Source organism: Schistocerca piceifrons, chromosome 4 (genome assembly GCF_021461385.2).
Source record: "Schistocerca piceifrons isolate TAMUIC-IGC-003096 chromosome 4, iqSchPice1.1, whole genome shotgun sequence".
Classification (NCBI taxonomy): domain Eukaryota; kingdom Metazoa; phylum Arthropoda; class Insecta; order Orthoptera; family Acrididae; genus Schistocerca; species Schistocerca piceifrons.
The window spans coordinates 497,506,099-497,531,606 of NC_060141.1; the positions used below are offsets into that span (position 1 = coordinate 497,506,099).

General features: G+C 39.7%; 1 protein-coding gene across 3 annotated transcripts in view; it reads right to left on the reverse strand.

Annotated features, from left to right (window-relative positions):
• Window positions 1-25,508, reverse strand: part of LOC124796266 (F-actin-monooxygenase Mical) — a 554,406-nt gene that overhangs the window by 203,711 nt on the left and 325,187 nt on the right. For all 3 annotated transcript variants that reach the window (XM_047260379.1, XM_047260378.1, XM_047260377.1), the window contains exons 10-15: window positions 19,227-19,484; window positions 18,061-18,403; window positions 15,969-15,974; window positions 8,748-8,983; window positions 7,264-7,386; window positions 92-370 (exon numbers count right to left, since the gene is read on the reverse strand). In XM_047260379.1, coding sequence (XP_047116335.1) covers window positions 92-370; window positions 7,264-7,386; window positions 8,748-8,983; window positions 15,969-15,974; window positions 18,061-18,403; window positions 19,227-19,484 — 1,245 coding nt within the window. The remainder of the gene's footprint in view (window positions 1-91; window positions 371-7,263; window positions 7,387-8,747; window positions 8,984-15,968; window positions 15,975-18,060; window positions 18,404-19,226; window positions 19,485-25,508) is intronic.

A 25,508-nucleotide genomic window follows, 5' to 3' on the forward strand; every position in this document is an offset into this window, starting at 1 on the left:
AGAATGAATGCATTTGTGATCAGTAGTAATGGTTGAATCATCTGATAGCACAGTGTTTCTAAGAAGGACACTAAAACACAATTTAACTTACATCTCCAGTTTGTCTTTCTTTCTCCAGGCTCCTTCGCTTGCTACGTGACTTTCTTGAAGTTTCAGTCTTTTTTTCACCACCAATTCCATATGGAGTACTGGCTCCAGTAAGCAAATCTCTGTCTGAGGAAAATCGCTTCCTACTTACAGCACTACGATTGTGATGCTGGGTATTGCTTATACGTCCAATGAGATTCACTTTTTGTGCTGGTGTCAACTGCTGCAAGTGGCGGAATTTAATAGCTCTAGGTGCTGCAGGGATGTCTTCAGGTTCTACTTCCTGTAAATGAATGATGTCAACATTAAAAAAAAGGGGTATACCTCTACAATATCAGAAGCTACAACCTAAACCAAAGTTACTGTTACCTAAATAACAGAGGACACTGGTAATTACTCATATTTTCTTTGTTAGTACAAAATATGGATAGACCCAACTGAGGCATTGCCTTCAAACCAAAGCAATATTACAACATAAACAACTCAAGATTTTGTAATTCTGTTTTTTTTTTAAGGCAAGTGCAGTTCTACATCTTTCTTTACATTAACCTAAATAACTGCATATAAACAGTAAATGATTTAAGGGGTAACAACTAAATGAAAATCACAAGTATTATGTTGCAAATAAGACAGAAACAATACTGAAAACTCTGCTAGCTTCCAGATAAATTCCCTACTGAGCTATAGCACACACGGGACGCACACGGCCATACACACACACACACACACACACACACACACACACACACACACACACACACACACACACACACACACGTAAGCATACACACACAAATGCACACTGTAATCACTGTAATGTACTGAGTAGTTCACAGCCTGATCCTTTAATGTACAACCCTTTATCATTCATAACCATATTGCAAATGTAATTAGACTACAAAACATTGTGTAGAATGTTAAATTACTGTTATTTTTTACAAAACTGCTTTTGCAGAACATTCTGAAAGAAAACATGATAATTTGAAATTAACTAAGAATTATATACAATCTATTCGAAGGCTTGTAATGACTTGCTCAAATTTGTCCAAAGATCAGTGACAATGTAAAAATAAAAAAATTATGTAATTAAAATGTAAATTAGAATAATTCTGGCACGATAGTTTGTGAAACTTCTTTTACTCATTTTTGCATCAAGATTGGATCTCTACCAAAATTGTGTTTCTATAAAATACATCATTACATTTTGTAAAACTAAATATTGCAACTGGATAATTGCAGAATTGAAACTTGTAGTTACATGTCTAGTTTCACAGCCAGTTCAATAATACTTCATAAATCTTTAATTGGTATATGTTATTTATAGCCCAGTGTTGGCACCTGCATAGTTGGTCCCAATTGGAGCTATGTTACAATTAGTGTGTGTTAGTCATTGCCAGTTGTTAGTAAGTTGATTCTTGTCTGTATCTGTGCTGCCTTTAAATGTGTTCATCTCCATTCAAAAATAAAAATAATAAATCTTGACGGTATTTTTGGTCAGTTGTTGCAACCACAAAAATGTGTGATTTTTTTCACCAGACGTGTTTTGCTTTATTGAGGTAAAGCATCATCAGTGGTAGTGATTTTTCAGCTGATTTCTTGCTTACATTGGGAAATGAGGTCTGCTAGCACATCGACATTTTTCTGTTTTTGGCACTGATAATGTTCATCTAATTTTTAGATGTTCTGCAGCACTATGCATTTCTCATACCACACTTTTATGCACACCACTGTATTTGACGAAAATTATCAGTGTCGAAAACAGAAAACATCGATGTGCTATCAGACTGCATTTCCCGATGTAAGCAAGAAAGCAGCCAAAAATCACCATCGCTGATTATCCTTTACCTCAATAAATCAAAATGCGTCTGGTGGCAAAAAAAAAAAATCACGCATTTTTGTAGTTGCAACGACAGACCAAAAATACCCCAAGAATTGTAAAGCAACTGCGGACACTATGGCCACACAAATGAAGAAAATAAATTATGAACATTAAGAATGTGTGCAAAAAATTATCTGGTTATTACTATACACTTTAAGTATTCCCCAGATAATATTTCCAAGTTCATTTCATTGTAAGTTTCCATCCAATGTTATTGCCTCGTCATCAATAGTGGAAAAACCATTGTCGTCGCCATCTTCCCATAATTTGTCATGCTCTGTTACATCCAGCAAATTTGTGTTAACACATTCTTTAAAGAGTTTTTCCACCAGTGGTAGCAGAACGGAGTCCCATGTACATTTCACCCACTCACAAATCTGCGACAAGTCTAGCCAATTTATTTTTTCCACTTGGCATGAACTCACAGTTTTCATCTGCCATCCATCTATATATTGCTGTTTAAGTGGAGCTTTGAATGTCTGATTTACACACTTATGTAGTGGTTGTAGGATGGATGTTAGACCTCCATGAATAATGACCAACCCAGTTTTCCCCTTTTTGTAACACGTCTTGCACTTCCTGAGTTGTATGTCTGCAGAAGCTGTGCAGGACCAGCATATTACATAAATTCAGTAATGCACCACAACAACATTGCCTACATGCATCATCCAGTCAACCACAAGGTCACTGTCCATCCACCCTTTTGAATTCACTCCCACTGATATGCCATTGACTGACATTTTCGGAATAGTTATACTTTTAAGTATCACATAAACTGGCAGCTTTTGCCCATCACCAGTTACACACAACATGACTATACAGCATTGCATCTCACTCCCACAAGTTCGTATCGTGATCTGGACTCCCCTTTTGTGATCACAGTGTTGTCAGTGACATCTCAAAATAGACTGGCATCTGATCTGCATTACCAATTTGTCACAATATATAGGAATGTTCATGATGCAATTTGATCATGTAGTGATGAAAAATCACACTTTTTTCTTGTGATCACCTGAAAGCCATTGAGAAAACTTAGTTTTCCTCCAGAAGCCTAACCCATTTCAACTGAAAAATCTTGATTGCCACCCCAGATAGCTTTGAAACACCTACAGCTGGCACATTTCACTAGTCACCATGCATCCATATTGTCACTTCTCGTCTACATAATCGCACAGCTTTTTTTTGAGGTCCGGATGCTTCACTTTTTGGCCTTGAAAAGCCCAGCAATTACCGTTCATTTCTGCAGCTGTGTTTTTTTCACCAGTTGCAAATACAATCTGCACTCATATTGTACTTTCTTCTCACTGCACGGTTTACAATGTTCTATGCTTCATTGATTGTTTTAAGTTTTTCTTTAGAAGTGTACAAATGACAAGAAGAACTTTTAGCCATAATTAACAAATTAACACTAGTTAATATTTCAGTTCTAATGTGCTAATGATGTATCACAGACTGAGGCCGCAACAATGCTATAGTAAAATGGGACCTATTGCTGGACGCGGAGAACTACCAGTCATATTACAAGTAACCCATGTACCCCAGTCTTTTGTCCTTAAATTTGGGAAATATGTGTGCAAATTATTCATATCTATATGGTATTAGTTACGAGGACCATCATGATTCATTCCCTTTTGTTTTTCACTCATCAGTGAACAAACAAAAAAAGTCTTGCTACATCATATTACGTCTATCTTTCTATTGTCCTAAGAATTTTTATGCATAACCTACACTAATCAACACAAAATTATTTTAGCACATTCCTGAAATAACAGCGCCCAAATTTCATCATAATTTTCCATACAGAAAATATTATAATTTAAAATTAATGGCCAATTGTGTCACATCATTGTACTGTACTTGTACTAGTCAAACTGATATCTTTGTGGGCAGTCTAGAATTATTTCACTGCTTCCCAACATCACATGTTTGCAAGTATTAGCTGTACTGAAATATTACCAAGAACAACTGTATAAGGTTTCTAGGCATGGGCTAATTATGTCAACTACACTCAATTAGTTTAGAACCAATGAAGTGAAATTGTCACTTTCTCAATCTAGAACTTGGGTCATACAGTTATTCCACTTCCTTTCTTTCTGATGCTTACATCTAACTTACTGATTATTGAGGTTACATGTAGGGGTATACCATTGGATACACTGGTCAGCCAGAACATTATGATCACCGACCTGCTATCAATATAAACACATACAGATGATTGCAGTGTCATCTGGTGAGAAATGACTGCTAATCAGACACAAGCACAGTGCATGTAGCATTATGTAGTGTGCTGTCCGTGTGTAGAATGGGGAAGGCACATGATCTATCAGAGTTTGATGGTGGGCAGATTGTGATGACCCAGAGGCTCAGCACGAGCATTTTGGAATCTATTCAACTTGGTGGGTGTTCAAGGAGTGCTGTGGCAAACATCTTCAACATGTGATGAAACTGAGGTGAGACCATGTCCTGACATCATGGGGTTGGGAGACCACCCCTCATCACAGATGTCTGACACCACAGGCTGGGCAGACTGGTAAAACAGGTCAGGCAGCAAACTGGCAGAACTAACATCAGACTTTAATTCTGGGCAGAGTAAAAGGGTGTTTGAACATGCACTGCACCGCACACTCCTAACAGGGGGCCTCTGTAGCCAATGACGCATGCAGGTGCCAATATTAACAGCATGACATCAGCAATTAGGACTGAAATGGGCACTTGACCATTGGCACTGGACATTGGAGCAGTGGCAGGGTGTTGCATGGTCTGATAAAGCCCAGTACCTTCTTCATCAGGGCGATGGGAGGGCACAAATCTGTTGTCTTCCTCCTTGACACATACATGGCGGGATGAAGGCAAGCTGGTAGCGGCCAGATTATGCTCTGGAGAACATTCACGTGAACATCCATAGGTCCAGAGAAGCTTGTGCAAGGCAACTTGATGGCCAAGGAATGTAGTACACCGGTAGCAGACCACATACACTCCTTTTTTATGATGATCATGTTTCCCAATGGCAGTGCACCACGTCACAAGGCCAGGAGTGTGATGGAGTGGCTCGAGGAACACATTGGTGAGTTCCAATTGATGTGCTGGCCTCCCAACTCACCAGATCTGAACCTGACGGAATACATCTGGAGTGCCCCAGGGAAGTGTGGTAGGTCCGCTGTTATTTCCTATCTACATAAATGATCTTTTGGATAGGGTGGATAGTAATGTGCGGCTGTTTGCTGATGATGCTGTGGTGTACGGGAAGGTGTCGTCGTTGAGTGACTGTAGGAGGATACAAGATGACTTGTACGGGAAGGTGTCGTCGTTGAGTGACTGTAGGAGGATACACGATGACTTGTACAGGATTTGTGATTGGTATAAAGAATGGCAGCTAACTCTAAATATAAATAAATGTAAATTAACGCAGATGAATAGAAAAAAGAATCCCGTAATGTTTGAATACTCTATTAGTAGTGTAGCGCTTCACACAGTCACATCGATTAAATATTTGGGCGTAACATTGCAGAGCGATATGAAGTGGGACAAGCATATAATGGCAGTTGTGGGGAAGGCGGATAGTCATCCTCGGTTCATTGGTAGAATTTTCGGAAGATGTGGTTCATCTGTAAAGGATACTGCTTATAAAACACTAATACGACCTATTCTTGAGTACAGTTCGAGTGTTTGGGATCCCTATCAGGTCGGATTGAGGGAGAACATAGAAACAATTCAGAGGCAGGCTGTTAGATTTGTTAATGGTAGGTTTGATCACCACGCGAGTGTTACGGAAATGCTTCAGGAACTCGGGTGTGAGTCTCTGGAGGAAAGGAGGCGTTCTTTTCATGAATTGCTACTGAGGAAATTTAGAGAACCAGCATGAGTCTGATTGCAGTACAATTTTACTGCCGCCAATTTCTATTTCGTGGAAAGACCACAAAGATAAGATAAGAGAGATTAGGGCTCGTACAGAGGCATATAGGCAGTCATTTTTCCCTCGTTCTGTTTGGGAATGGAACAGGGAGAGAAGATGCTAGTTGTGGTACGAGGTACCCTCCGCCATGCACCATATGGTGGATTGCGGAGTATGTATGTAAATGTAGATGTAGATGTAGAAATTTGGAAGCAGAGTACATCACCCTCTCCCTGGAATTTACGGGAATTAGGTGATTTGTGTAAGCAGATGTGGTGCCCATTCCCCCCAGTGACCTACCAAGGCCTCTTTGCTTCCATTCCATGATGCATTGCCACTGCTATCCGTGCCAAAGTTAGACATACTGGCTATTGAGAAGGTGGTCACAATGTTCTGGTTGATCAGAGTAACTGAAACCTGACGATTTTCTATGATTGTTTATTATGCTTAATTTCATTTAGAATCACCTCATACTCGCTACGCAAATAATTTTCTCATTATGCTGCATGAACTGAAACATATCACTTTAAAACTGAGCTTAAACAATTGCTCCATACCCCCACACAATGTTTGTCATGTATGTGAGCAAATATTAATTTTATGCTGGTATCAGCTGTTAATTGTGCGTTCAGTGACTGCTGTACCTTCAAGTTTACGGAAAACAGGTAATTTTTTGTACCACTGTCAAATTTGTCAACATTTAACTGATTACTCATCAATTATGATGCTTTAGGGGCAAATAACTGAACAACCAAAAAACAAATCAACTTACAATTAATTTTATGAGCAGAAGTGGCCTTACAAAATTATGCTAACATACACAATGATGGAACACATTGCATGGTGAGAACTCTGGAACTCTAATAGCATGCCAAGCACAATTTCTCAAATAGCTAACCCATTGAAAATGAATATTTTCTTTTCTTTTTTGTGGTTCCTACCACATCACATGGATTAAAATCTATGACTTTTCATAGAGTATTGTGAGTTCTGTGAGACCGAAAGTATAGCCACAGACTGCTGCTATCAACTGACCATTAACCCATACAATGCTGTTTCTTTTCCACATCCACATCTTCACTAAAACTGTGTCCCAAGCTGTACTCCACTGTAGACCACTGCTTTTTTACCAAGATAATGCATTCATACATTCCATAAGAATACATTTTACTTATTAGTCATTCAAATGGTACCAAATTAAATTCACTACAAAATTAAGAATAACAATTCCCAGCTTTTTAAGTAACCATACAGGTTTTACATTAAATACGTTTTACGAATGCATGCAGGGTACCACAGACAAAAGTCATTGTGTTCAAATTTATTTGGAGCAAACAGTTTGGAGAGAGTTGCTACTTCTTCCTCATTTAGATTTTTTTCTGTTTTTTAATTTTATGTTACTCACCAATTTAGGGTGTTTTATGTGGGGTATTTCACCTCTGAATGTGTCATAAATTTGAGACAAATATGACAGCATAGTTAGCTTATCTGGAATATCACACTGTTCCATTTCTTTACCAGTCATTACCTTTAAAAAAGAAACAAAGGCAACAATTAATTCTAAATAGCATAATATACATCACAAAGACTGAAGACTCAGGTTTACCATTGATTACAAAGACTATAAAAAGCTGAGTACAAGCTCTAGCTGGACAAGGATGAATGAGAAATTAGCTGTGGTCTCTTCGAAGGAACCATCCCAGCATTCATCTTAAGTGATTTAAAGAAATCAAGGAAAATTTAACTCAGGACAGCTCGATGGGGATATGAACCTAGTCCCTCAAGGATGGTATTTGAGCACTTTAACAGATCATCTTGCTGTAAGATAAAGGTTAATGATTTCTGTCTTTATCTTATTTATAATTAGTACTGTACTTACTTAAAACAGAGATTTTCTTTTCACTAAGCTTAATCCCCCCCGTCCATTTCTACTACTATGCTAACACAAAGAGAGGAAGATGCACTGTGATTCACTATAGCTCTCAGAGTGAAACCACATTGGCTTCATTAACAAGTGACAAACCTGTAAAGCACATGGATCACTGATAATGAATGGAAAGTTCTGGTTGAAAAATTACAAATTATTTAGGAATAAAGGAGATGACTCATCGAAAGGCAGAAGCACTGCTTTGTCGACAGGCACACAAACAGAAGGTCCTGAGCTTGATATATATACACAAATATCAGGCTTTCGCAACCCACGGTTGCTTCATCAGGAAAGAGGGAAGGAGGGGGAAAGACAAAAGGATGTGGGTTTTAAGGGAGAGGGTAAGGAGTCATTCCAATCCCGGGAGTAGAAAGACTTACCTTGGGGGGAATAAGGGACAGGTATACACTCACGCACACGCACACACACACACACACACACACACACACACACACACACACACACACACACACACACACATCCATCCGCACATAACAGACATATATGTCTGCTTGTGGCTGTTATGTGCGGATGGATATGTGTGTGTGTGTGTATGTGTGTGTGTGTGTGTGTGTGTGCGCGCGAGAGAGTGTGTATACCTGTCCCCCCCCCCCCCCCTCCCCCCCGAGGTAAGTCTTTCCGCTCCCAGGATTGGAATGACTCCTTACCCTCTCCCTTAAAACCCACATCCTTTCGTCTTTCCCTCTCCTTCCCTCTTTCCTGATGAAGCAACCGTGGGTTGCGAAAGCTTGAAATTTGTGTGTGTGTTTGTGTTTGTTATTGTTTCTATCAACATATCAACGCTTTCGGGCATCTTTGTCTAAATGTACGAACTTATTATTTTGGCATAAAATTTCTTATAAATGCTGTATGTAAGACTGTTCCAGAAAAGACTCATAACAGGAAGCTTATTTTATTTGAAGTGTGATACAGACAAATGATGTATAACACATGTAACTTACAGGTGGTATGCCCAGTTCTCTCTCTAATGTATCAAATGCTAGCTGGTTGTTGGCAGACACATCTTCTGGTTTAAGTGAGTGAAAATCTATGAGATCAGGCCTATATCGATGGATAATGGCACATAAAATCAGTCCATTCTTAAAAGAATCAGTCATATTTTCCACATGGAGATCACTATACAAAGCTACTTGCTTCTTCAACCAGTGGAGAAGTGTGTCTGGATGTACCTGAGAATCTGTAAAGAAAATTGTACTCACAATTACATGTACCCATATTATATGCAAACAGTTACAAGTATCTCGTATTTCAACAGAAAGTTAGATATAAATCTGTTATTTATAAGACGCTATTGACATGATGTAAGTAGTGCAGTTCATAAATATATATATATAAAAAAAAGGTACAAATAATACGAGCAGCTTAAAAACTGAAGAAAGTGTAATTTTATTACCAGTACAAAACACTAAATTAATTAAATTTTCTGTAACAGTTTTACTGTTTCCTCCAACAATCCTATAATAACAACATTTAATAGTATGTAAGTGCAGATTACACACACACACAATAAATTTAATGCTCATAATACGTTCATCCCATCTAGTTTTCTTCATAATTTGTTAGCAATGCTTTCACTTTGGTATTTTATTATCCTTTACCACTTCCTTGAATTAAGGAACTGAACAATGTCCAGTCACATTAATGTGACAACCTGTGAAAAAATTGAATATGATCTGCAAGGATAGGCACTTAATTGTGTTGGTCCACTGTGCACCCAAGGAATGCTATGAAAATGTTCTCAAAACCATAACACTCCCTCCTCTGGACTGGGCCCTTCAGATAATTGTTACAGGGTGTTTGCTTTCACACGTTTCATGCCATACACATCAACGGCCATCTATCCAATGGAGCATAAAACATGATTCATCTGAAAAGGCCAGCACTGGTCACCAATCAGCAGATGTCCAGCTGCAGTACTGGTATGCAAATTTCAGCCTTTGTTGCCAAAGAACAGCAGTCAACATGGGTGCACTTGCTGCATAGGGCCATACATGCCAACATTCACTGAACGGTCATTGAGAAGACACTGTTGGTTGCCCCTTGGTTCAACTGGGCAGTCAGTTGCTCAACAGTTGCATGTCTACTCGCCTGTTCACATCTCTGCAGCCATCGTTCACCCCCTGCCACATGTGGCCTCTGCTGCACCACAGTTGCCTCAATGTCAGTTTTGGATAGCGCCATTTTGCCAAGCACGGTGTTATTTTAACCATAGCACCACACAAACAGTTTACAAATTTACCCATTTCGGAAATGCTTCTACCTACAACCTGAAAGCCAACAATCATGCCCTTTTGGAGAGCAAATAAAATACTTCGTTTCTGCCTGCACTGTTTTCCATGATCCTCCAGAATGCTTTATGTACCCTCCACTGCTAGTGCTTCCATCTACCAACTGTGAGTGGTTACTGCACTTTGACACGGAACACAGGAGGTGGTCACATTAACGTGAGTGGAACATGAATAAGCATTATTTGTTTAATGATAAATCATTGATTGGTGTCAAAGATTTATGGATCATATGGAAAGGGGTACTGAGGAAACAGGTGCAGTATTTTGTGTGATGAGATCTGGTACATAGTATGGAATGCTAAAAAATGACTACCTCCTCTGTCTTGCAATTACTGATGTGAATCGTTCTCGTACGTCATTTTAAGTGCCACTTCTGAATAAGCCACCAGCATTTGATGTCTTGGATCTAGAAGATTCACAGCCAATTGATTAAGTTTCTGGCCAAAACACAGGAATGGAAGTAGAGAGAGCAGTCATGTGCGAGTGGAATGTTCCTGCTTGTGCAAATGTGTGTGTTTGTTTTCTTTTCTGAAGGACGCTTTGGCTGAAAGCTGAATTTGTAACAGTCTTTTTGTTGCGTCTGACTGTAACTCAATGTGTCATCTTTACAGTGAATAGGAATCTATCCATTTCATAATATTGTTGCTATTCCAACCTGGACTTTACATTCTTTGATTTTGTGTGTAAGATCCTATATCTGGAATCATAACTGGTTTCACAGCTTAAAGCCACATCCTCAGGCAGGTATATACATTATAAGAGCAAACTGTGGGGAAGGACAGAAGGCCCAACATTCACTGTCTAAATAATAGTAATCTGCCACATGAACATACTGTCAAGTTGTATATAATGTGGTGGATTACTGTTATTTTGACATTGAATGTTGGGTTTTCTACCCATCTCAACATTTGGGTCTCATATGACACAATTTGTATACTCACCTGAAGATGTTTAAGCAATGAAACTGGTAGGGGTTCCAAATAAAGGACCCTATACACAGCTGTCTGCTGTTTTAGTACCACAGATTTTCTTTCACTGCTTACTCCCCCTTGACTAAGCCCACCCACATCCACACATATGCAGAAAGCGCAAAACATTTTTTGAACATTCTTAAAGTTTTCCTGGCGGACATAATGTTCCATCGAAAGATGATGGAACATTTTTTGAACAGTTTATTTATCTCATGAACTTTGCTATTGTTATCATTACATGGTCAGTGTTACTGGCATACAATTCTGGTCTACGTATGATTATACACTAGTGTTTATTGTTTAACACAGAGTATACTATGACACAACTCCAAAAATGTGTGCATGTACACATGCAATCCCCCCCCACCACACACACACACACACACACACACACACACACACACACACACACACACACACACACACACACACACACAAAGAAGAGGAAACCTATTTAGTCATTTTTGTCACTGATCAAATGTGTCATATTTGTGAAAACAGTACAGAGTTTTACACAACAATTTTTTCTTGAAATTCATAATTTTTAATCATTAATGATGTACGAATGTGACCATTAGTTAACAAATCAGCCTACAACCTAAACTGCAATACATGTTAATCCACTGCAGTTAGTTGCCAGCTGTAATATAGGCACTGTTCCTGTAACTTCGCTAATGGCGACATATCACAGTGACATATTTCAGTCTGCCAGAAACATGCCTGAATAAAAGGCATACATATTACAGCAGAACATTTTCTGTTTCAATTGAAAATAAAAATTACTATAACCAGTCACATATACTGTTATTCACACTACATATTTCGGAATGTCATACCATCATCATCAGCTGGATTTATTTCTATTAACAGCGCATTAACAATTTGTACATTTGATTTTGTGTGGGCAACATGTGGCACTGTCTTTCAATAGTCACATCCACTTTTACAGTCACATTTAAATTGCACACACTTTTTTTTCTGTAAGTGGTTTGTTATTTCTTAGAAAATACATTTTAGAAGAGCTTAAAAATGCCATTGCCATGTTGTGAGCAAATAAAAAGTTATTTAAAGCCCAGTCAACATACAATTTAATTTACACATAACTTACAGATTATGCAAGTTGCACAATGCCTTTAATTACAAATGCAGGGACACAGATACAAATGCTGAGATGCTGTTTAGCAATCTCCCCCCCCCCTTTCCCCCCTTGTCATGGTCTGTTTCCATGAGTAAAACCAGTTGCACGGACCTGGTGACATGTCTTCTACCAGAAGTGACAAGGATGGCTGTGCATAGGACTTCATCTCAGCCTTCTTTACAGCTCCTGCACTTTTGCCTTCTTCCAAATGATTTGTATGAAAACTGCTTCTAGTAGAAGGATGGCATCACCTGTTCAAATCCTCCCCAGTCTTCCATCTGGGCATTTGACTTGGCGTAAATTAATCAAGAGCGTACAATATTTTTCCTTCCAGTGCTTCCAGAAATCTTCTTCTGTTTAGTGAAGGAGTCTAAAATCTCTCATCAAGTTTGTTATATTTGGGGGTTTGGATGCTGTTGACTATTTTGTGAGTCTCTCCCCACAAGGAAGTGTGCCAGTGAGAGAATTTTGGCTTCATTTTGAGTGGCTGACCTCAAATCGAGGGCGGCTTCAGTATTTATGACCAGTCTGTAGCCCTTCTTTTTCCATGCTGGAGCATCCAAGTACTTTTTGAAGATATAGTTTGATTGAATTGACCATCCTCTCCCAACATCCTCCTCACCAAGCCCACGTGGTGCTGTAAGCCTCCATGTTATGCCTTTTGCACGAAACATTGGTGGTCTTAACAGCAGTGGTGGCCATACACAGTTTTGTTACCTCCTTGTTGGCTGCATGGAATTTTTGGGCATTGTCTTGGTATATGGAGTGTGGAATGCCACATCTGTAAATATATCTCAGTAGTGCCAACAAAAATTGACCTGTTGTTGAACTGTGGATTAGCTCTAGGTGAAAGACTCTACACAAGTGAACAGTGTAATATAGCGTTTGGTTGTAATACTTATTGCTTAGGAGTACAAGGCCCCTGCAGAATTTGATTCCAATGACTTAGAAGGGTCTGCGTGATGTTATACAGTCGGCTAGCAGTGGAGCTCCTGTTTCTTGACCGGCAATGTCGCATGCTATTTTACACAGAAGGCAGCGATGAATAACCTCCTTTATGGTGTGACAGGTGAGTAGTATCCAGGAGAAGAAATGAAGCTCTGAAATCACAATTGTGAACCCAATATGATATAAATGAATGTATGTAGAATTAAAAGCCTCTTCAAGTGATGATTTCTTTCAAGAATAAGCAAATGTCTTACTTCAATGGTTAATTTTGCATAATGCAGATGACCATCTAGACACATGTCCACACCCCAAAAAAAGGATTGAGCACTTTATTTTCAACTCACTGGGTAGCACCATATTTTACTTGAAAGCTTATTTGATGAAAAAATAAAAGCCATTGTTTCTGCACAGGCTGATCAAATAATGTCAAGAAGCTGTCATGTCTTCTGCTATAAATCCATCCCTTGTCAATAAGATTCCTTTGCAGTTGTATATGTGTGCAGTGACTTGCAGCAGTTTCCAGTAGGAACTAAACCTATCAATGGCTATGGTGTGTCTATAAGGAAGACCTGTGGATCCAGGTGCGAGTGTTTAGTTTGCCAGTAAATAAAATGGTCTGTCATTGAATTTAGGTACTTTCATATCATAGTGAATGGTTACAATTATGATCCACTGAACATGCAGATAATTAAACTTAACTACACAATGCCAACCCAACCTCCATTTGTTTGTTTTTTGTCAGGGTGCAATAGTGTCCATAATGCAGAAATGACTAACTGAAAGAGAGTGAATATGTGATCAGTAAAATCAACACCCATGTGCACCCCCTTCATACACTTACACAGGATATTCATTTCCTGACTACATTTACATCTACATACATACTCTACAAGTCACTGTATGATGGATGTATCTTACACCACTACTAGTAATTTCCTTTTCTGTTCCACTTGCAAATAGAGTGAGGGAAAAATGAATGTCTATATGCCTTCCCCTGAGGCCTAATTTTGCTTATCTTATCATCATGGTCCTTACTTGAAGTGTACGTTGGTAACAGTAGAATCATTCTGCAACCAGCTTCAAACGTCACTTCTCTAAATTTTCTCAATAGTATTTTGGAAAAAGAATGTTGTCTTCACTCCATAAATTCCAATTTAAGTTCACTAAACATCTTAACAATACTTTTGTGTTAATAGAAGCCACAGGTAACAAATCTAGCAGCATGTCTTTGAACTACTTTCACATCTTTCTTGAACTCGACCTGGTGGGGATTCCGAACACTCAAGCAGTACTCAAGAAGAATCATTCTAGAGTTCCATATGCAGTCTCCTTTGTGGATGAGCTCTGCTTTTCTAAAATTCTGCCAGTAAACCAAAGTCGACCATTCAGCTTCTCTACTACCATCTTTACATCATCATCCTTCCATGCTTGTTTCATTTCATATCACTTTGCAATGCTACATCCAGATATTAAATTGAAGTGGTCGAGTCAAGCATCACATTAATAATGTTGTTTTCAACAGTTAAAAGATTGTTCTTTCCCACTCATCTGTATCAACTTCCATTTTTCTTCATTAAGAGCAAGCTGTTGTTCATCATACCAACTGGAAATTTAGTCTAAGTCATCTTGTATCATTCTACAGTCACTCAATGACACCTTTCGCTACACCACAGGGCCATCAGCAAACTGTCACAGATTGCTGCTAGCCCTGACGGAAAAGTGTTTGTGGTTGCCTATGGAACAATGATTGTACCTAGGCATGCATTTCTTCATTGAAATCAAATCGATGGCTACATATGTCTTTTTTTTCCGGGGTCCCAAAAGTATGGAAATCACATGGGGAGAGATCAGGAATTTATGGAGGATATTTAAGGGCTTCCCAGCAAAACTTTTGCAGCACAGTCGAAACAACAGGCATGGCATCTACAGGAAACTCAAGATTATATTTTTCTTTGATTGCAAGGATTGAATTTCCAGAACATACAGCATCATAATTAAAGCACAGCGGTACATAGATACTTTGAAAAAACTGAAGTGTGCTATCAACTCCAAACGGCCAGAAATGTTGATGGACAGCATCACTCTGTTGCAGGATAATGGCTGCCCATATATTGTCAAGGATGTTTCAACTATGCTGCAGGAGTTTTGCTTGGAAGTCCTCAAATATAGTCCCGATCTCTCACCAAGTGATTTCCACATTTTTGGAGCCCTGAAGAAAGACGATTTTTGCCATCGATTTGCTCTGGACAAAGAACTGCGCACCTCGGTACAATCATGGTTCTGTAGGCAACTCCAAACATTTTTCCCTGAATGCATGGACCATCATCCCCCACAGTGGAATAAATGTATTAGCACTTATGGTGATTACTTTTGATCTAACAGACTGTTTGCCTACCCTTTTTTTTTTTCTTTTCTTTTTTTCCCATCTGACTGCCACTTACAGAATTACTGTGACACTGTTGCATTATTCTTTTCATTACATCAGTCAGTACGTCATTCTACAAACACTTCTGTTTAGTAAAGCTGTGTGTTTATTAGTACAACTAATATCTCTTTCTCTCTCTCTGTCTGTTGTCTGTGACACACACACACACACACACACACACACACACACACAAGCGCGCGCACAAAATTATGTTGCACATGCAAATGATACATAATCTGTAAAGCATATTTATGAGAGTTACTAATCAATATATACATGTAGTGAGTTCAATTTACTTAGGCCATGCTGATTATCTTATTACGACATATCATGCCTTTTCACTATCATTATTTTTCTACTAGGGTGCAATACTTCATTTAAAAATTACATACCCTTCACTGTTGACCACAAGTGATGACACCAACAGAACAGGCAAATAAATAAATTAATCATCTATAATGTAACAACTTAAATCTAGAGTTATTTCAGATTGATTGTAAAACCAAGCATAAGGCAAATGCATATCAGTTCGGTACTAATTTATCCTTAGCCTATACGGGTAATGAAATATAAAAATGCTGTAGTGTTGTTGAATAACAACATGAATTAGGATAGATTGCTACAAAACAGGTGCATTTAAAAGTAAACTAAACTATCAAACAGTCATCTTCCAGATTTAGAAAAAACACAGATGGCCACAGTCGACTCTGGATGCTGAGGCTTCATTGCCCAGAGATGGCAGTCTCTCTCTCTCTCTCTCTCTCTCTCTCTCTCTCTCTCTCTGTGTGTGTGTGTGTGTGTGTGTGTGTGTGTGTGTGTGTGTGTGTGTGTGTTTTTTTCTAAATCTGAAGGAGGACTGTGTCCAATAACTCAGTCTACTTTTATATGTTTTATATGTACCCTGTTCACCACTCAACACCTCTTCTATGTGGCATGTAGCAATCTAGCCCAACTCACATTGTTTATTATACCATTCCGGACATTCCACTGTTTATAAAGTCTTCTTGAATTTTACAACTTTCACTAATCTCTCAATCAGTGCCCACAAATTAAACTTCATTAATAACAAATAATATATTTACAATTCATTGTATTCTGGAACCTGGCATGTACAGACAGGAAGACAAAAATACAGGTGTTGAAACATATACTGAGGAAGAAAAAATGTCACCAGAAACTGCCAAGCTTAATATGGGCACATGCACAGATATCAAAAAATGTATAATATTATCACACAACCATTTCAGGCTTCTCGAATACATACAAGAAGAAGAGACAATACCTGCCAGTGGAAACAGAAACTGGCTAATAAAGAAGCTCACGTGAACAGAAAATGAGGCTATCAGAATCTCATAGGAAACTCTTACAAATTTAAGGGACAAATAACAATAAATATGAATAACTTAACTGGCATAGAAAATATTCTCTCTTTTAGATTTTTGTGTCCCAAGAACACCATGTATAAAAAAACGTGCATTGAAAAACAACTACGCAGTTGCCTGACAGTGTGATGCAAAATTTATACTTTGCATGATGTGACTGGATGTCACATTTTCTCTGTGCCCATTCATCCTTGTCAAATATTTTGCACTCATCTGGCATATGAGGAACACTGAAATGTATTTGTGTGACTGATGAAATTACACAGTAAAGTTAGAACATGGTGGCCAAGTTTCCTACATAAAACTGCTCAAGAAATAGGTAGTGATCACAGATTTGTACCAGAAATCACTAAATCATAGGGATCCATGTTATAAGTTAAATTCATGAGTCAGGCATGCAGTTCACAAAGAAATCAGAATAATGCGTAGCTTCCATGAAATGAATAAGAATGCACAGAAAAGTAATGTGAGTGATTGCAAAACAAGATAGATAACCTTCTTGACTGATTGAGAGAGTTGAAAATATCTGAAAAAATAATATTCTGTCTCAAACTGAATATGATGACACCAAAGGAATGCAGAATGGGCACAATTATGTAAAATGATTGACAAACAGAAAAGTTATCTTTCTTCTTAAATATGTTGCAAACTACTCTTATGGAAAAACAAAAGTTATTTAAAATGTGTAACGCATGGAGAAACAATAGAAACATAGATACTGCAGTAATGAAACCATTTATTTCTAATGCATAACCTCACTGCATTTGTTCTTGTACAACAGTCAATATCGTCATACAGTCAGTGACTATTCATATTTATGTCATGCAACAAATGTGTGGGCCATAAAACTGGAAAACTCCTCACACACCCTTTGAATTACAAAGAACAAGAAAGTAACAAATTAGTGCTAACCCCTTAGAAATTCTTAAAATTAGAATTTTTTTTAGAGAAATCAAAATTTCTGCAGGTTTAAAATGCATATTACATTCGAAATTCCAAAAACAGAAGTACAAGGATTAATAATTAACTTTTTCTAAACTGAAGTTATAAACAGAATTATAATGAGACACTAATGAGTTGATATATAATATTGAATACCCACCTTTTCTCCTCCTCTTCTTAGGAAGATCATGTTCAGTAGCATTGTATGACAACTGTTCAAGAGAAGTGGGATCATCTGTGTCATACAGTCCTCGCACCTGTATGGGAAGCACAGCTCGGGTGTTGAGATTTGGGTACCGTGTATGGGGATCCAAAGTGTAGTTCGCAAAATCGCGTTGTAAATTTTCAGGTGTTGTTTGTCCTAGTAACCGATAAATAGATTCACGTTCTGCTATAACTTCTAGTGGAGTTAAGTGGCCACTTCCCCAGCTGCGAACAGCCCAACATGCATCCATGGAGCTCAAGAAACCACGTGCACAGCCTGATCCTGTTGGCCAAAAGGGCTGGAAGAAAAAATTAAAAATTATCTTCTTCTTCTTCTCTCTCTCTCTCTCTCTCTCTCTCTCTCACACACACACACACACACACACACACACACACACACACACACACACACACACACAAAAAACAACAAGACACATATTATTGTCTTGCAGTACTCTATACGACTATTAAAAGGAATACAATAGACTTCATGACTTCAGTCCTCACAATGCATAAAGAAATGTTAGCCTTATAGAATTGACACTGTACCTGTGTAAATATTAAGCAAACAGATGTAGATAAGAAGCAGTAGCTTAAATAGAGGATGAAGCACGCCCCCTCCTCCCTAAAAAGTGTCATTTCTATTAATTGTGTAACATGTTTCTCTTTCACTATAAATAGTGTAAAGCAAAATATCATTAATGATTGTTAATTTTTATAAGGTGGTGGTGGTTAGTGTTTAACGTCCCGTCGACAACGAGGTCATTAGGGACGGAGCGCAAGCTCGGGTTAGGGAAGGATTCGGAAGGAAATCGGCCGTGCCCTTTCAAAGGAACCATCTCGGCATTTGCCTGAAACGATTTAGGGAAATCACGGAAAACCTAAATCAGGATGGCCGGAGACGGGATTGAACCGTCGTCCTCCCGAATGCGAGTCCAGTGTGCTAACCACTGCGCCACCTCGCTCGGTGTTAATTTTTATAAGCTCTACAGTCACAGTTCCTAATGGTTTCTTCTCTTCATTAACTTAGATGTATCTGACATCACCAAAAACACTTTTTTGTGTTGGGTTCCAAACAGTCATGTGGGCGAATTAATGACATTAGTATTTACTAGTATTTACCTCCAAGAGACTATCCCCAACAAGTATTTGGAGCAATCTGTGCCCCCGTCTCTCAATCACTCTGCTTGCATTTTCTGCAGCAAACATTGAAGTGAAGTCAAACATAGCAACATCTGGCTGCCCATAATGGTTGAGTGCAAATTCTAGTTGCGGCAGTCTGTAGTTAGTCGAAAAATCAGCAGCCTGTCGAGCATACTCCTGAAGAGCATCCTTATTTACATTTTCCACAGCAAGTAGTTTTGCAGTCTCAGCATAGTCCTATAAGAAAGTATGATGGAATTTAAAAAAGCAAGAATTATCTTCGCTTAATTGATGTAACTCCTTAAAACATGTGAAATATATGATCAAAAAATTTTCATGAACATTTAAGTGCTACTGGAAGATTATCTGAGATCTCAACTAATAACACAAAAATGTGTCATCAGTTGAATATGATATTTCTGCAGCAGATTGTTTAATAAAATTCAAATGGGAAAATTTTTGTGACTACATAAAAGAGAAACTGATGCAATTTTCTGCTCTACGGAGATGCACATTACAGCATTTTTTTATATAAAAAATAATACTAATAGATTAAATTCTGAAAATATTACCAGGGAGAAATAATTTTCAAAATTAAAGTAACAGTAATTAAATTAAATATCTTTCAAAGCATCAAATGTTATGTGCAAGACATACTAGCAATTCGAAAAACAAGTGAACGATATATTTCTGAAACTTGGTAACACTTCTCTCCTAATGGACACTGATCCCAGGGTAAGCCAATTTGAATCTATGTGGCAAAAACTCTTCTTTGCCTGGCAAGGGGAGGAGAAGTGGTGGCATAAGGCTCCTGATCACCAAACACTGCCCTGGTTTAAATAACAAACCTCTCTGCATTATGTTATGAAGTGAGGACATGTGATGCTGAACCATCCATCACATGGGGACGTTAAGCTTGGAAGCCTCCTTAGTGCTTTTCTCAAGGAGTAGGCTACGTACTGGCATTCTCCCTTTATCATCATCATCATCATCATCATCATCATCATCATCATCCTCCTCCTCCTCCCCCCCCCCCCCCACACACACACACACACACACACACACACAAATTCCTAGCTTGGCAGCTTCTGATTTAAATCCATTCGGAGACTGAACAACAAGTTTTTCATATGCTGTTCAGCTGCAGAAACAAAATCACACTGACAGGGTTGCCACAAGTTACCCCAAGTGAAATTCTCTGATATTTTTCTGATTTCCAGACATGTTTTAGCATTTTTTCCTGACAAATTTTGAGACTGATTGATTAATTGAGAGGGTTTATGGGGCCAAATGGCAAGATAATCAGTCCCGTGATTCCAAAGTTACAAGTTACTCAAAGAAGAAAGAGGATCAGCTAAAAGTGGATGGATCCAGTAAGGGGAGTCAAATTATAAAACAAGGAAGTTAAAACACACACAGTAAAAGGATAAAAGGTTAGACAAAATCTAAAAACTGGAAAAAAAAGAGTTATCTTTCCACTAGGGAGTGGTCATGGGATCTCAGACTGAGAAAATGTGAAGAGAGGCTCTAACTACAACCAACCTGCCTCTGCTCCAGGAGTAAAGCAAAACCTTATATCTGGAAATAACCACTTTCACAGAGGAAGCTGAGGATCAGTTCAACCATCTATGAATTGTCAGCTAATATTACAATTAAGATAGACCATACTTAGCACGAAGGGGACATTCTACCAATATGTGGGATATTGTCAGTCTGGCTCCACAACCATATTGTGGTGGTAGTTGGTTACACAGGAGGAAACAACTGGTGAGCCTGGTATGACCAATGCGTAGACGGCATAAAGCAGTGAACTCCTCCTGAGAGGAGCCGAAGGAAGAGCACCAAAGCACAGCAGTGGACAACTTCTGACAGGAGCAGAATTGAAGAGCACCAAAGCACAGCAGTCTCCTTCATTGTGCAGAGTTTATTACTGAGAAAAGTGGTGCATCAGATGCCATTCCACTTTTGGGCAAAGACAGATTTCACATCAACCTGCATATCCGCAGCTGGAGTCACGAAAGGAAATGGAATATGAGTATCAGCTTATCTGGCCAAACTGTCAGCCTGTTCATTTCCTGGGATACACACATGACCTGGGACTCAGAGAAAGCCAACAGAGCATGTGGCACAGCCAAGGAACGAGAGGAGGTCATGGACAGCAGAGACCAAAAGATGACAAGAGTAGCAGGCTGCTCAATGAGTCAGTACATGTTAAAACGCTGTGGAGGGAGGCCTGAGTAACACAGGCACCGACTCCATGGGGCCTGAGAGGGCCCGAGCCCCCCCAATAATTTAAGAAAATTATTAGTTATATTATGCTTTGTAAAATCACAAAATTATGTTGAAAATTTTTATTTTCCTTGTTTGACGATAGTTACCCTCTAAAATACATTCAGTAATGAGTTAAAACGGTGTTTTGCATACCTGGCGGACCTCATATCCAACAATAATAATAATTATGGTAGTAAGTGAGTTAACTGAAAATGAGTGGTGGGAATCATGATAGTGTTACAGTGCTGCGGGCACACTTAGAATTTGTCCCAGTGCGCGAACCTTCGGGTAAAGTCTGGCACTGGCAGACCAGTGCTGTGGCCGTGGCGGCGTCAAAAGGACTGGAGCAGAAGCATCTGGAACCCACCGCTTTGTTGTTTCGAGACATTACAACGCTGCGGCTATATAAAGCCCACTCTGCTGTCGCCATTATTCAGTGTGGATAGTTTCATTCAGTGCATGCTGCAGACGTGTTTAGTATTCTGCCTTTAGTGTCTAGTGGACTATTTTATATGACTATATTTTATTCATTTACTTTAGACTCTTAGTGTATCGGGAATTAAGTTTGCATTGGATAAATTTGTTACCAAAAAGGCACGCTTGGAAGTTGACGATACTGCAAGTCAACCTCCAACAACTATTGTGTCATCAATTGCTTCGTCGTCTTCAGGCGAGGACCGTTCACAGCCGAAACCTGGACAATCCAGTAAGGGAAGATCATTTCAGAAGTCTTGGTTTATCAAACATACATGGCTAGAATATGAAGCATCAACCGAAAAAGTTTTTTGCAAAACCTGCAACGAGGCAGATGCTAAAAATCTATTACAATTTTCTTCAAAAAAAGAAGATGCATTTACTTCCGTAGGGTTTTCTAACTGCAAAAAAGATTTGGAAAAATTCCATATTCATGAAAATACATTTACACATAAAGAAGGTGTTCTGAAACTAAATTATACCACTAACTGAAGTGTCACCTCCCAATTGAATGAACAGTTAGATAGTGATATGAAGAAAGGCCGTCGTTTAGCTCTTGAGACAATGTTTACTACTGTGCAATTTCTATGCCGACAAGGACTAGCAATTGGAGGGCACAAAGATGTAAACTCAAATTTTTTTCAGTTGTTGGAACTCCGAAAGAATGACATTTTTCATGTAAAATTTAGGAAATTTCCTGGGGCAAGACTCCCAATATTCTTTATGGCGGCTCCCCTGCTGAGTAAAAAAATGGAGGGCCCTGGTAACTGCCAGCTGCTCTGCTGTAAACTCACTACATGATTCTGGCAATGTTCTAATCCAGCAGGAGACATGAAAGTGTATCCTGCTTTATCTATCATCTTAGAATCATCAATGCAGAAGATTGTAACACCCCGGAACTCTGGAAGGATGGAATGTGCTAGATGCTGGAAGATCATAGGGGTAACAGGAGACCTTAGGACCCTGGAATATGTCAGTCCTAGTCCGTGGTCTGGGCACCATTCAAGGGGTGTGTGAGAGGAAATATATGGGGCACATTTCAGTGAATGGAGATGGAGACCTCGACAGAGGGAAGTGAGACGCCTTCCAACTGTCAATCCCACACATGGGCAATGATCAGGAGGGAGCCGTCCCTCGCTTGCAAAGAGGACAGGGTACACGAGATGGTCAGGGAATCTGTGAGTTGGCTTCATCACATCTGTAGAGAGAGAATCCTTTCTTCTGTGGGAAAACTGTCAATGGGGCTAGGGGAAGAGTTGCACGATCTGCATCCAAAGATGTGTGGGCCACGAGGCAGAGAGCATTAAGCTTCCACATTTCCGCATACACGTGGTGAATATGGGCAGCCACGTCAGCTTTTCATTTTAAAAAAATGGCCTAAGAATCGGGACTGTGCTGTAACATCTTGGAGCTGGTCGCCTAAATAAAGTTCTGGATCAGGGTGTATTATGAATTGACGACAAAAATGCATAACTAGTATTTTGGAGGGAGAAAACTGGAAGCCATGGGAGACAGCCCACGCAGAGGTCCGTTGGATGGCCGCTTGGAACTGGCACTCACCAGACGCTACCGAGTGGGAGCTGCACCAGATGCAAAAATTGTCAACATACAACGCTGCGGTAATCTTAGGGCCAACTGAGGATACAAGTCCATTGATTGCTATGAGGAAGAGTGTAACACTTAATACAGAACCCTGTGGGATACCAATCTCCTGAATCCAAAGGTTGCTGAGTGAAGTGCCAACTGAAACCCAGAAGAGCTGGTGGGATAAAAAATCGTGAATAAAAATCAAAATGGGGCTGCAAAAGCCCCGGTCATAGAGAGTAACTAAAATGCAGTGGCGCCAAGTCATATCATGCCTTATGTAGGTCAAACAAGACCATAACAAGGTGCCGACAGTTAGTAAAAATCAGTCAGATTGCAGTTTCAAACCTCAGTAAATGGTCAGTTGGAGATCATCCTTCCCAGAAGTCCCACTGATACGGGGACAAAAGTCCCCGAGATTCAAGTACCCAATAAAATCTGAAGTAACCATCCTCTCAAGCAGTTTACGAAGTACATTCATAAGGCTAATTGGGCAGTAGCTGTCAAGAGACATTGGGTTCTTTCCAGGCTTAAGGATTGGGATAACTATACTGTCTCACCACTGTGAGGGGAAGGCACCCGTGAGCAAAATGTGATTGAAGGCCCTGAGTAGATATTGCCTCTGTGTAATGTCCAAGTGTTAAATCATCTGGTTGTGGGTGGAATCTGGGCCTGGGGCCATGTCATATGAAGAGGTAAGAGCCTGCAAGAATTCCCATTCAGTGAAGAGTTCATTACAGGGTTTGGCTTGCTGGGTGTTGAAACACAAGGGGGGTCTGTTCAACTCTGTTTTTCTGCTGGAGAAAGGTGGCAGGATAGAAGAGGACGCTGATGATGTCTCAAAGTGTGTCATGAGGTGTTCTGCATGGACCAATGGATCAGAAGACACAGCACCTTGGAGAATAAGCCCCTGGACAGTTAACTGCCGCTTGTGGCCCAGAAGGCTACAGAGCTTGGAGCAAAGCTCTGATGAAAGCCATATGTCCCCAAGGAGGAAACATAGTGCTCACAGCAGTCCTTTTCACTCCGCTTAATAAGGTAATGAGCCTTAGCATGGAGATGCTTCAAAGCAAGGAGGTTGGTCTGTCAAGGGTGTCATTTAAATTGTTGCACCACCTGTCGGCAGTCCTGGACAGCAACTGCCATGTCCTTGGTCCACCATGGTACTGGCCAATGATGAGGGGGACAGCAGTGACAACAGCATGAAGAGTAGTGGCAGAAATACCCTGCACGATCGCATCAGTGTAGTTTGAGAGAGAGGTGCCACAGTGCACAGCAGACGTACATAAAGGCCAGTTGGCTCTGCGGAATGCCAAACGTGGGGACCTGTCTGCCTGGCAGCAGCAGGGAAATCACTGGAAAGTGGTACCTGTCACAAAGATCATCAAGGGGTGACCGATGTAGGCAACCCATGAGAGCAGGGTAGGAGATCGTGAGATCAAGAGCAGTAAAAGTTCCATGCGTGGCACTGCAGTGGGTAGGGGAACTGTCATTGAGGAGACACAAAACAGAGTCTGTAGTAAGTTGGTCAAGTAGAAGACCACTACCCAATGAAGTGGCACTCACCCCACAGGGGGTGATGTGCAAGGAGGAGGTATGGGCGCAGGAGTTGCTGTATTAAGGTAGACAGTTCAACATAAGGAAGTGGCCTTCCCAGAGGGAAGTAGACATAGCAAACTGTGATTGCCGCAGCCTTCTGCACTCTAACTGCTTTCCTTCTAGGTTGATATGAAGGGGGATCCAGTCACTAATGGTGTTGGTGGGAACCAAAGTGCAGACCCCTCCACATGCTCTCCCGGGGCCAGCATGGTTCTGATAGAACGCTCAACAACATGAAACTTTAGAGAGCGGTCATTACGAAGTGAGTTTCCTTAAGAGCATGACAGAATGAAGAGTAGGAGGAAACAAGGCATTGTATTTCCAGGAGTTGGC